At 41.3% G+C, this 13,291-nt stretch overlaps 1 protein-coding gene across 5 annotated transcripts in view; it reads right to left on the bottom strand.

The window, feature by feature from the left end:
* Window positions 1-13,291, bottom strand: part of ap2a1 (adaptor related protein complex 2 subunit alpha 1) — a 63,262-nt gene that overhangs the window by 35,398 nt on the left and 14,573 nt on the right. For all 5 annotated transcript variants that reach the window (XM_070433675.1, XM_070433676.1, XM_070433674.1 and 2 more), the window contains exon 2: window positions 8,821-9,032. In XM_070433675.1, the coding sequence (XP_070289776.1) occupies window positions 8,821-9,032 (212 nt within the window). The remainder of the gene's footprint in view (window positions 1-8,820; window positions 9,033-13,291) is intronic.

The following is a 13,291-nucleotide window of genomic DNA, read 5'->3' on the forward strand; positions in this document are numbered from 1 at the left end:
ATGATGACAGATATTTGCATAGCTTTATTAACAGAAGAAGGATTCTCTGCCACTATACTCTCTTCTCTCTCAAATCCTCCTCCTCTCTTCCTCTTCCTAATATACAGTGCACTACTCTTCACCAGGGCCTCATTTCCCAGAGCCTTTGTGGCGTTAAGATCATCGTTAGAACCTTCGTACGATGTATATTTAGTACCGAAGGGGTTTCCCAGAGCCTTCGTTAGTAACTTTTTGGTAAAATTCCGGAAACTTTCCGGTAAATTTTCCGAAAAAGTTAAGCCCGGGAATTTTGTTTAAATTAATCAAAAAAGTTAGCTTATAACAGTGAACCTTTTTTGTGGGATACACATGAGGCAATTCTAGGTCTTGTGGCATATTTTGGTTAAACTATCCCCAATTCAATAGAATTGCAACTAGAMGTCGACCGATTAAATCGGCATCGGTCGAATAATTAGGTCCGATTTCAAGTTTTCATAACAATCTGTAATCAGAATTTTTGGACGCCGACTATGGCCAATTACATTGCATTCCACGAGGACACTGCGTGGCAGGCTGACCACCTGTTACGCGAGTGCAGCAAGGATCCAAGGTAAGTTGCTAGCTAGCATTAAACTTATCTTATAGAAAACAATCAATCTTCACATAATCACTAGTTAACTACACATGGTTGATGATATTACTAGGTTAACTAGCTTGTCCTGCGTTGCATATAATCAATGCTGTGCCTGTTAATTTATCATCGAATCATCGCCAAACGGGGGATGATTTAACAAAAGTGCATTCGCGAAAAAAGAACAATCGTTGCACAATTGTACCTAACGATAAACATCAATGTCTTTCTTAAAATCAGTAGACAGAAGTATATTTTTTTAACTGCATATTTAGTTAAAATAAATTAATGTTAGCAGGCAATATTAACTAGGGAAATTGTGTCACTTCTCTTGCGTTCATTGCACACAGAGTCAGGGTAATGACCAATGGCTCGTATTTCTGTGTTTATTATGTTATAATTAAGTCTATGATTTGATAGAGCAGTCTGACTGAGCGGTGGTAGTCGGCAGCAGGATCGTAAGCATTCATTCAAACTTTACTGCGTTTGCCAGCAGCTCTTAGCAATGCTTGCTTCACAGCGCTGTTTATGACTTCAAGCCTATCAACTGCTGAGATTAGGCTGGCAATACTAAAGCGCTATTAGAACATCCAATAGTCAAAGGTATATGAAATACAAATGGTATAGACAGAAATAGTTGACGCGTCAACATTCCTATAATAACTACAACCTAAAACTTCGTAACTGGGAATATTGAACCACCAGCTTTCATATGTTCTCATGTTCTGAGCAAGGAACTTAAACGTTAGCTTTTTTACATGGTACATATTGCACTTTTACTTCCTTCTCTAGCACTGTGTTTTTGCATTATTTAAACCAAATTGAGCATGTTTCATTATTTATTTGAGACTAAACAGATTGTATTTATGTATTATATTAAGTTAAAATAAAAGGGTTCATTCCGTAACTTCTGACCCACTGGAATTGTGATACAGTGAATTATAAGTGAAATAATCTGTCTCTAAACAATTGTTGGAAAAATGGCTTGTGTCATGCACAAAGTAGATGTCCTAACCGACTTTCCAAAACGATAGTTTGTTAACAAGAAATTTGTGGAGTGGTTGAAAAACGAGTTTTAATGACTCCAACCTAAGTGTATGTAAACTTCCGACTTCAACTGTACACACCAGAGCACGCAACTACCTGACCAATACAAGAGTTGAAAAATTGGTGGCCATCCGGGCAAATTTGAGGCTTTTTGAACCTGACAACGAGCCATCCTCAACAAGGTTGGAAAGTGACAGTGAAGATGAGGCCGCAGAGTCTGATGTTCAAGAGGTGGACATAGGTCCAGGGAGAAGACATGTAAGCCTGAGAGGAAGACAACCAAAGCTTTAGTTTCTAGACAATCATTTTACAGATGTATGTTGAAAATGTTTTTGGGAGATGCAATGGATCACTGGGGATCATTCAATATTCCCTTTCTTTTGTTGTTCAGTGAAATCATCCCATGTGAAGAGTCAACTCATTTAATTAAAGTTCGATTCGAAACTAAATTGTTTTTTMTATTTCTATTGGAAGGATTTAATCATTTGCAATTATGTCTACTTATGATAAGGTAAAAGGTTTATGTTTCTGTCTCCATATGATATGGTAAATATAACCAATGCAAAAAACATCTACATTCAAATGGTATTAATATTAATTTGCATATATGTCGATTAATCCCCATATATTCCCATTAATTCCCACAGAAAGTTTARACCTCTGAATATTCCCCAAAATGTGCAACCCTAAACGTGGCTCTTAAAAACTTTTGCAAATCTATGCGTGATCCAGACCACTCGTAGAGCAGCAAAAGTGCATTGTTACGCCTCGAACATACCTACAGTGTCATTGCGGAAAATGGTACACAGCATCATCTGGATGTGTGCAACAAAAGTTTAATATTCACTTTCTGCTGCCAGTTCTGTCAAGCCGTCTACGCATACAATTTGAGTTGCCAAAGTATTTGCAATTGACAAACAAGGATACAATTAAGCTTCAAATGAAAACCGAGATGACTGCATTAAAAGACAGCCTATATAGGCCCATGTAGCCTATTTCAATCATATTGAAATCAAATGAGTTTTATTTTGCAACTAGGCTACAGTCAAATGTTTTGCCTCAATGTGTTTCATGATGTGTGACATGTGCACAATGATGTGACCTGTATCTGTGATTTAGTGCATCATTATTGGGTAAGCATAATGAAGGTGCCTCAATAGCCTATTTGCAGTCATTGGTGGTAAAATCTCCATAGCTGTGGGAAGTAGGGGTGTAGTAGTGCACTGGGCATTTACTAGTCCTTTATTAGCGGACCGATATAGCAGTCTGTACTGCGGGCAAAAAAGAGAGTAGCGTTGCTTTTCTTTCGATCCTATCAGTATCGACACATGGTCTAACGACAGTGTAGAGAACGTTCTCTATACGTGCTTGTTTGGGAAACACTTAAAAAGTTGGCTCGTAAATAACAACCTGGCCTTCACAATCACCCGACCTCAACCCAATTGAGATGGTTTGGGATGAGTTGGACCGCAGAGTGAAGGAAAGGCAGCCAACAAGTGCTCAGCATATGTGGGAACGCATTCAAGATGGTTGTTTAACACTTGTTTTGTTACTACATGATTCCATATGTGTTATTTCATAGTTTTGATGTATTCACTATTATTCTACAATAATGAAAATCATAAAAATAAAGAAAAACCCTGGTATGAAAAGGTGTGTCCATCTTTTGACTGGTACTGCATGTAATGGGGAATTGAGACACTAAGGCAAACAATTAAGTTATGAAACAATGAACGTGCACAAATTGGCAGGAGAGAGCGCATTCTAGCCACACTGACCTTCTTGGACTGTGCCATCCATGCGGCCTCCGCAATGGATTAGTTGTGTGAATCAGACAGGTGTCTCGTGTGCCATAAAAAAAATACATATATATTTGCTACTGCTCGACTAAAAACAAATATCGGTCGACTAACAGCCCATCAACCAAACAATTGACCAGTCGACTAGTTGGGATCATCCCTAAAACGTTCACACCCGTAATTTGAGACGTAAACATTGTTTTGTCTTAAGGTGTATTGGAGAGTTCCTCCACCCAACACTAAAGAGGCATGATATAATCATTTAAATTATATCCCCCTGAACCTGGGATGTGTTAGTGAATAGAGTTAGAGTGACCACCTTCTGCCTCCAGCTGTGCCCTGGACACCATCTGTGAATTGATCGCCCCCCATCTATCTTCAGAGCCCGTGCTGTTAGGATATTGATCTCATTCCGTCAGTAGAAGATGCCTGGTTATTCTTTAAAAGTGTTTTRCTCACCATCTTAAATAAGCATGCCCCATTCAAAAAAATTGAAACCAGGAACAGATATAGCCCGTGGTTCACTCCAGACCTGACAGACCTTGACCAGCAAAAAAACATCCTGTGGCGTACGGCATTAGCATCAAATAGCCCCCGCAATATGGAACATTTCAGGGAAGTTAGGAACCAATATACACAAGCAGTTAGGAAAGCAACGGCTAGCTTTTTCAAACAGAAATTTGCATCCTGCAGCACAAACTCCGAAAAGTTCTGGGACACTGTAAAGTCCATGGAGAATAAGAGCACCTCCTCCCAGCTGCCCACTGCACTGAGGCTAGGAAACACTGTCACCACCGATAAATCCACTATAACTGATAATTTCAATAAGCATTTTTCTACGGCTGGCAATGCTTTCCACCTGGCCACCCCTACCCTGGTCAACAGCCCTGCACCCCCCACAGCAACTTGCCCAAGCCTCGCCCATTTCTCCTTCACCCAAATCCAGATAGCTGATGTTCTGAAAGAGCTATAAAATCTGGACCCCTACAAATCAGCAGAGCTAGACAATCTGGACCCTCTCTTTCTAGAATTATCAGCCAAAATACACTTCTCAAAAAAATAAAGTGAACACTTAAACAACACAATGTAACTCCAAGTCAATCACACTTCTGTGAAATCAAACTGTCCACTTAGGAAGCAACACTGATTGACAATAAATTTCACATGCTGTTGTGAAATTTATTGTCAATCAGTGTTGCTTCCTAAGTGGACAGTTTGATTTCACAGAAGTGTGATTGACTTGGAGTTACATTGTGTTGTTTAAGTGTTCCCTTTATTTTTTTGAGCAGTGTAGTTGCAACCCCTATTACCTGTCTCTTATACACATCTAGATGTGTATAAGAGACAGGAGTTACATTGTGTTGTTTAAGTGTTCCCTTTATTTTTTTGAGCAGTGTAGTTGCAACCCCTATTACTAGCCTGTTCAACCTCTCTATCGTATTGTCTGAGATCCCCAAAGATTGGAAAGCTGCTGCGGTCATCCCCCTCTTCAAAGGGGGAGACACTCTAGACCCAAACTGCTACAGACCTATATCCATCCTACCCTGCCTTTCTAAGGTCTTCGAAAGCCAAGTTAACAAACAGATCACCGACCATTTCAAATCCCACCGTACCTTCTCCGCTATGCAATCTGGTTTCTGAGCTGGTCATGGGTCCACCTCAGCCACGCTCAAGGTCCTAAACGATATCATAACCGCCATCGATAAGAGACAATACTGTGCAGCTGTATTCATTGACCTGGCCAAGGCTTTTGACTCTGTAAATCACCACATTCTTATCGACAGACTCAACAGCCTTGGCTTCTCAAATGACTCCCTCGCCTGGTTAACCACTACTCAGACAGAGTTCAGTGTGTCAAATCAGAGGGCCCGTTGTCCGGACCTCTGGCAGTCTCTATGGGGGTGCCACAGGGTTCAATCCTCGGGCCGACTCTTTTCTCTCTATTCATCAATGATGCCGCTCTTGCTGCTGGTGATTCTCTGATCCACCTCTACGCAGATGACACCATTCTGTGCAGATGACACCATTCTGTATACTTTTGGCCCTTCTTTGAACACTGTGTTAACTTCACTAGGGTAGGGGACAGCATTCGGAATTTGGGTGAAATGCATGCCCAATTTAAACTGCCTGCTTCTCGGGCCCAGAAGATATGATATTGTCACAGGCTATGAGCCGGCTTGTCACAAGCCGGCTCATAGCCTGTGACAAAAATGAGGGGACACGAACAACAGGTATAGGCCAATTAAAAATGTTCTTTATTATAAACCAAACTATTAACTTTAAACTAAGAAAAAGGAATGAGGTGTGGAAGTATCATAATGTAAGGTGTATGTAAAGTGCATGGATGCGTGAATATGTGTGTGTGAACATGACTGAGTGAAAACTATGCAAAACTACAAAGGAACAAACAAAACATGATCATACCTGGAGGAGCAGAGAGAGAGAGCGAGAGAGAGGTGATTAGTGAAGCAGTTTTCTGCCTGCAGGAGGAACCGCCCCCTGCACTGCAGAGGAGGAGCCGTGACAATATGCATATAACTGGTAGATTTGGATAGAAAACACTCTGAAGTTTCCAAAACTGTTAAAATAGTGTCTGTGAGTATAACAGAACTGATTTGGCAGGCGAAAACCTGAGAAAAATCCATTCAGGAAGTAGTTTATTTTTTGGTTTTGTAGTTTTCTATTCAATGCCATTACAGTATCCATTGACTTAGGACTCAAACTGCAGTTTCTATGCCTTCCACTATATGTCAACAGTCTTTAGAAATAGTTTCAGGCTTGTATTCTGAAAGGAATGTCTGGACGCTAAAGTGTCGCAGAGCTTTTTCATGCGCTCGAKAGAGAGAGAGCAATTCTTGTTTACCTTTTAAATTGACGACGTTATTGTCCGGTTGAAATATTATCGATTATTTAGGCTAAAAACCAGAGGATTGAATATAAACATCGTTTGACATGTTTCTATGAACTTTACGGATACAATTTGGATATTTTTGTCTTCCTGTTTGACTGCGTTTCAGCCTGTGGATTACTGAAGAAAAGGGTTTTGTATATAAAGAGACTTTATCGAACAAAATAAACATTTATTGAGTAAATGAATGTCTGCTGAGTGCAACCATATGAAGATCATCAAAGGTAAGGGATTCATTTTATCTCTATTTCTGACTCTGTTCTGGTTACTGTTTGTAATGAATTGTCTAGTGGGCTATGTTCTCAAATAATCGTAAGGTATGCTTTCGCCGTAAAGCATTTTTTAAATCTGACACCGTGGTTGGATTCACAAGACGTTCATCTTTAAACCTATGTAAAATATGTTTTGTTTTCTGAATTTTTATAATGAGTATTTCTGTATTTGAATTTGGCGCCCAGCAGTTTCACTGGCTGTTGAAGAGGTGGGACGCTAACGTCCCACATACCCAAGAGAGATTAACTAACCTCAAGACGAGCTTCAATGCCATAGAACTCTCCTTCCGTGGCCTCCAACTGCTCTTAAATGCAAGTAAAACTAAATGCATGCTCTTCAACCGATCGCTGCCCGCATCTGCCCGCCCTTCCAGCATCACTACTCTAGACGGTTCTGACTTAGAATATGAGAACAACTACAAATATCTAGGTGTCTGGTTAGACTGTAAACTCTCCTTCCAGACTCACACTAATTCAAATATAAATCTAGAATCGGCTTCCTATTTCGCAACAAAGCATCCTTCACTCATGCTGCTAAACATACCCTCGTAAAATTGACCATCCTACCYATCCTCGACTTCGGCGATGTCATTTACAAAATAGCCTCCAACACTCTACTCAGCAAATTAGATGTAGTCTATCACAGTGCCATCCGTTTTGTCACCAAAGCCCCATATACTACCCATCACTGCAACCTGTATGCTCTCATTGGCTGACCCTCGCTTCATATTCGTCACCAAACCCACTGGCTCCAGGTCATCTATAAGTCTTTGCTAGGTAAAGCCCCGCCTTATCTCAGCTCACTGGTCACCATAGCAGCACCCACCCGTAGCACACGCTCAAGCAGGTATATTTCACTGGTCACCCCCAAAGCAAACACCTCTTTGGCCGCCTTTCCTTCCAGTTTTATGCTGCCAATGACTGGAATGAATTTCAAAAATCACTGAAGCTGGAGACCCATATCTCCCTCACTAACTTTAAGCATTAGCTGTCAGAGCAGCTCACAMATCACTGCACCTGTACATAGCCTATCTGTAATAGCCCATCCAACTACCTCATCCCCATAATGTTATTTATTTTTTTGCTCTTTTGCGCCCCAGTATCTCTACTTGCACATTCATCTTCTGCACAGCTACCACTCCAGTGTTTAATTGCTAAATTGTCATTATTTTGCCACTATGGCCTATTTATTGCCTTACCTCCCTTAACTTACCTCATTTGCACACACTGTATATAGATTTTTTCTCTCTATTGTGTTATTGTTGTTTGTTTATTCCATGTGTAACTCTGTGTTGTTGTTTGTGTCGCACTGCTTTGCTTTATCTTGGACAGGTCGCAGTTGTAAATGAGAACTTGTTCTCAACTAGCCTACCTGGTTAAATAAAGGTGAAAAAAATATATAWAAAAAATAGATGACATATTTCTTACTGTAAACATCAGAGGCAAGTCTCCACAGAATTTTTCTATGAGAATGTTCCACAATGTTGTACCCCACTAAATGTGCAATGTGGCATGTAAAAATGAAACCACTAATCTGACATGGCTAGAGTGAATGTGTGGTTTCCACGAGATTATCAAGGAAGAAAAGGTAGGAAAGAGGACGCATTTTCAAAGTATTCAAACCAGACCAAAGGCTACCATTGTGAAAGAATTTGTACTGAAACACGCCCTGTCAGGTCAACCTTAGACTTAAATCTTTTTATATACATATCGTATAACCCAATAGTCATACAGTCATACATACCGTGACATATATAAGACTACTTATAAGACTTTTAAAGTCTTTAATCTGACAATTGAATGTTCCGGTCAGAATAGCTGAATACCAAAGCAGAGCTTGACATTCGAATGAATGACACTAAGTTCAATGATCTATTGTACTGCAAATATAGACAGACTAGGACTCCAGAATGGGTTAAGTAAATGCACCAGTGTAGGTTTAGTATCAACATTGAAAGAACAGTTTAAGAGAAAAATAAATACAGTGGCAGGCAACCAGTACAACCAACTGACAAAACAGAGACTGGGATATCAAGATAGAGACAAACAGACAATGAGAAATGGAGTACCACAAACTGAAAATATACAGACAACCCACACAGAGAGACATAGCCACAAGGGCACAGCACAAATACCTTTTTCATTCATACAAGTTGGTTGCTCTCTCTCACACACATCACTTACGATCTGTTTCTCTGTATACTTGTTGGAGCTGAGCAGGTTGACAGCCTCCATGTGTCCAAAGTCGATGTCATGTCCCAGCAGGAAGATGAAGAGCAGCTTGCAGACATACTTCTTCTTACTATAGCCATCCAGTGCCTTGTCCCCCTTGAACTTGGAGCGGATGTTGGCCAGCTCCTTATTGATCCGCTTGATCTCCGCCTCCTTGCTCTTACCTGGGGAGGAAGTGGAGCAGCAATTTAAGTTTGGATTCAAGTATTAATACTTTATTACCATACCAACCAAAGTTGTAAGGAATTAGATTTAATGCAGCTAATTAAAAACAAGGACAAAAAAATACACATATACATTCAGGTAAATTTGCCAGTGGCACACCACGAGAATGTGAATGACGCGAGTAATTTCAATAGCAGGTGATTTTAATCTTTAATTTCTGGGCTGATCAAGTAGTCTATAGAGTTCATACAGACATTGGCAAGTCAAATTGAAGGACTTTTTCAAGTGCTTCATTGTAATTTTCAAGGACCTAAATTGTATATTTAATTGTTGTAATAGCCTAGAGTAACCACCCCACCTACATTCGTATGCATTACAACTAAAAACAATGCATTTTTTATTAGGCCTTTCCAATGGCATAATACGTTGACATTCACATTATTTTTTATATTCTAAAATATGTCAGAATAATATGGGCATGGCCTGGCTAAATAAACAGTAGGGCTGGCCCCATTTAGTCGACTGGTCYATTGTTTTGTCGATAGGCTGTGGATCGAACAAGATTTCTTTAGTCGAGCAGGCCTAATTGATTATATATTTTTATTGGCCAGATACAAATACACCGGTATGATTTCCGCCTGTCTCAGTGTACTAATCCATTGCTGAGGCCACGGGGATGGCACAGTCACTCGAAGTCATGTGATACTGAAATTGTATTCGGTTATTATGTAAAAATAATGGTGCAACACTAATCAATCTAATATTATTCTATAACAAATGCGCTTTCTCCCGAGTTGGATACGGTCGCTGTTCYCGATTCTGAAACAATCTTCAGTGCACCGTAGAATTGCTGCCTTTCCCTATGTTGCTATTTGTATAATAGCAAAGTTAACCATCATATTGGAATTGAGAACAATGTGTCGGAGGCAGCAGCAGCAGAAACGAGTTAACAGCCCTTGCCTTAGCCTAATTGTCTAAGAAAATTCAGGAGATAGGAAACCCCAATTGAATTAGGTCTATAATCAATAGCCTAACAGTTAAATGTGCCTGGCTTTATAAATCATCCACATACAGCGTATTTGGAAAGTATTCAGACCACTTCCCTTTCGCCACATTTTGTTACATGACAGCCTTATTCTAAAATGGATTAAATTAGATTTTTTCCCTCATTAATCTACACACAATACCCCATAATGAGAAAGCGAAAACAGGTTTTTAGACTTTAGAAAATAAATATATTTTTTACATAAGTATTCAGACCCTTTGCTATGATACTCAACATTGAGCTCAGGTGCATCCTGTTTCCATTGATCGTCCTAGAGATGTTTCTACAACTTGGAGTCCACCTGTGGTAAATTCAAATGATTGGACATGATTTGGAAAGGCACACACCTGTCTATATAAGGTCCCACAGTTGACAGTGCATGTAGAGCTCCAAGACAGGATTGTGTTGGGGCACAGATGTGGGAAATGGTATCTAAACATTTCTGCAGCATTGAAGGTCCCCAAGAACACAGTGGCCTTCATCGTTCTTAAATTGAAGAAGTTTGGAACCACCAAGACTCTTCCTAGAGCTGGCCAACCGGCCAAACTGAGCAATCAGGGGAGAAGGACCTTGGTCAGGGAGGTGACCAAGAACCTGATGGTAACTCTGACAGAGCTCCAGAGTTCCTCTGTGGAGATGGGAGAACCTTCCAGAAGGACAACCATCTCTGCAGCACTCCACCAATCAGGCCTTTATGGTAGAGTGGCCAGACAGAAGCCACTCTTCAGTAAAAGGCACATGACAGCCCGCTTGGAGTTTGCCAAAAGCCACCTAAAGACTGATACCAAGATTGAACTCTTTGGAATGAGTGCAAAGCGTCAGGTCTGGAGCAAACCTGACACCATCCCCACGATGAAGAATGGTGGTGGCAGCATCATGCTGTGGGGATGTTTTTCAGCAGCAGGGACTGGGAGACTAGTCAGGATCGAGGGAACGATGAATGGAGAAAAGTACAGAGAGATCCAAACGTCGTCCAAGATGGCTTAGCAGTTCAGACGTCATTTCTGTTTCGTATTTAAATGTAAATGTAAATGTATTGTCGTGTCCTGTATATATATATATTTACACCTTTCTTCGCATATCTTTATATATTTTATTAACCAAGAACTCAACTACAAAAGCTTCCCTGCAAAAGCTTTCCTGCAACCCGCTTCACCAATTACAAAAAAGTATTATTTACCTCAAATCTGAAAAACCACCGTGGAAGCTATCCAGGGGCTAATTCAGAAGCTAGCCAGAAAGCTAACCAGAAGCTATCCGATAGCTAGCCAGAAGCTAATCTGTAACTGCCCAGAAATTAGCCGGTCTGCTGGCTAGCGTTGGTGTTTCAGCTGCCCACGTTTTGTGGTCATCAGCTATTCCTTTAGCTCGATAATCTACCGGCACTTTTGTGCAACGCGACTCGGACCGGAGCATTCCGGGACTTTTTTTTCTCTCAGTTTCCCCGGATTTCAGCCGCAGGCTCTGGACATTTGCAGCTAGCTAGCTGCAAACCGTGTGACTACTGGCTTACGTCGATCCCGGAGCAAACTCAAATCATTCCGGAGCTAGCCAGCTGAGGAGTTCCATCAGCCATTCCTGGGCTACAGCCACCTATCCGGACCCGTTTTTTTTGGTTGTTTTGTTGTTGCTGCAGATACGGAGCCCCACCGGGCCTTCACGACTGGCTGCCGACGTTATCTGCCCGAGGGAGTTATCCAACTGGCACCTCCGTCCCGACGTTACCTGAACGCTCATCTGGGGCCCGCTAACCGTTAGCTGTCTTATCGGCTGCTATCTGAATAAGTATATCGGACAATTATTATTATTATTTTTTCTTTTTTTCTTTTTGGGTCACTATATCTATTTTGCCAATTTGGATTGATCCCCTCTACCACACGAACCCACACCTAACCTACCGACGGAAACGCACGAGGTACTTACAAACAGACTTCCATACTATGCTATCTTGCTACCGATAGCCATCTACCGCGGCCAGCTGTCTGGATCGCCGTGACCCCAACCAACCTCTACTCACTGGACCCTTATGATCACTCGATTAAGCATACTCTCCTTAATGTAAATATGCCTTGTCCATTGCTGTTCTGGTTAGTGTTTATTGGCTTATTTCACTGTAGGGCCTCTAGCCCTGACCACTATACCATATCCAACCTCACAGTTCCACCACCCACATATGCGATGACATCACCTGGTTTCAATGATGTTTCTAGAGACAATATCTCTCTCATCATCACTCAATACCTAGGTTTACCTCCACTGTATTCACATCCTACCATACTTTGTCTGTACATTATTCCTTTAAGCTATTTTTATCGCCCCCAGAAACTTCCTTTTACTCTCTGCTCTAGAAGTTCTAGACGACCAATTCTCATAGCTTTTAGCCGTACCCTTATCCTACTCCTCCTCTGTTCCTCTGGTGATGTAGAGGTGAATCCAGGCCCTGCAGTACCTAGCTCCACTCCTATTCCCCAGGCGCTCTCTTTTGATGACTTCTGTAACCGTAATAGCCTTGGCTTCATGCATGTTAACATTAGAAGCCTCCTCCCTAAGTTTGTTTTGTTCACTGCTTTAGCACACTCTGCCAACCCGGATGTTTTAGCCGTGTCTGAATCCTGGCTTAGAAAGACCACCAAAAATTCTGACATTTTCATCCCCAACTACAAGATTTTCAGACAGATAGAACGGCCAAAGGGGGCGGTGTTGCAATCTATTGCAAAGATTGCCTGCAGAGTTCTGTTTTACTATCCAGGTCTGTTCCCAAACAATTTGAACTTCTACTTTTAAAAATCCACCTCTCTAAAAACAAGTCTCTCACGTTGCCGCCTGCTATAGACCACCCTCTGCCCCCAGCTGTGCTCTGGACACTATGTGAACTGATTGCCCCCCATCTATCTTCAGAGCCTCGTGCTGCTAGGCGACCTAAATTTTAACATGCTTAACACCCCAGCCACCCTACAATCTAAGCTTGATGCCCTCAATCTCACACAAATTATCAATGAACCTACCAGGTACCACCCAATTCCGTAAACACGGGTACCCTCATAGATATTCCTAACTAACTTGCCCTCCAAATACACCTCTGCTGTTTTCAACCAAGATCTCAGCGATCACTGCCTCATTGCCTGCATCCGTAATGGGTCAGCGGTCAAACGACCTCCACTCATCACTGTCAAACGCTCCCTGAAACACTTCAGCGAGCAGGCCTTTCTAATC

This window comes from Salvelinus sp. IW2-2015, linkage group LG20, assembly GCF_002910315.2.
Source record: "Salvelinus sp. IW2-2015 linkage group LG20, ASM291031v2, whole genome shotgun sequence".
Classification (NCBI taxonomy): domain Eukaryota; kingdom Metazoa; phylum Chordata; class Actinopteri; order Salmoniformes; family Salmonidae; genus Salvelinus; species Salvelinus sp. IW2-2015.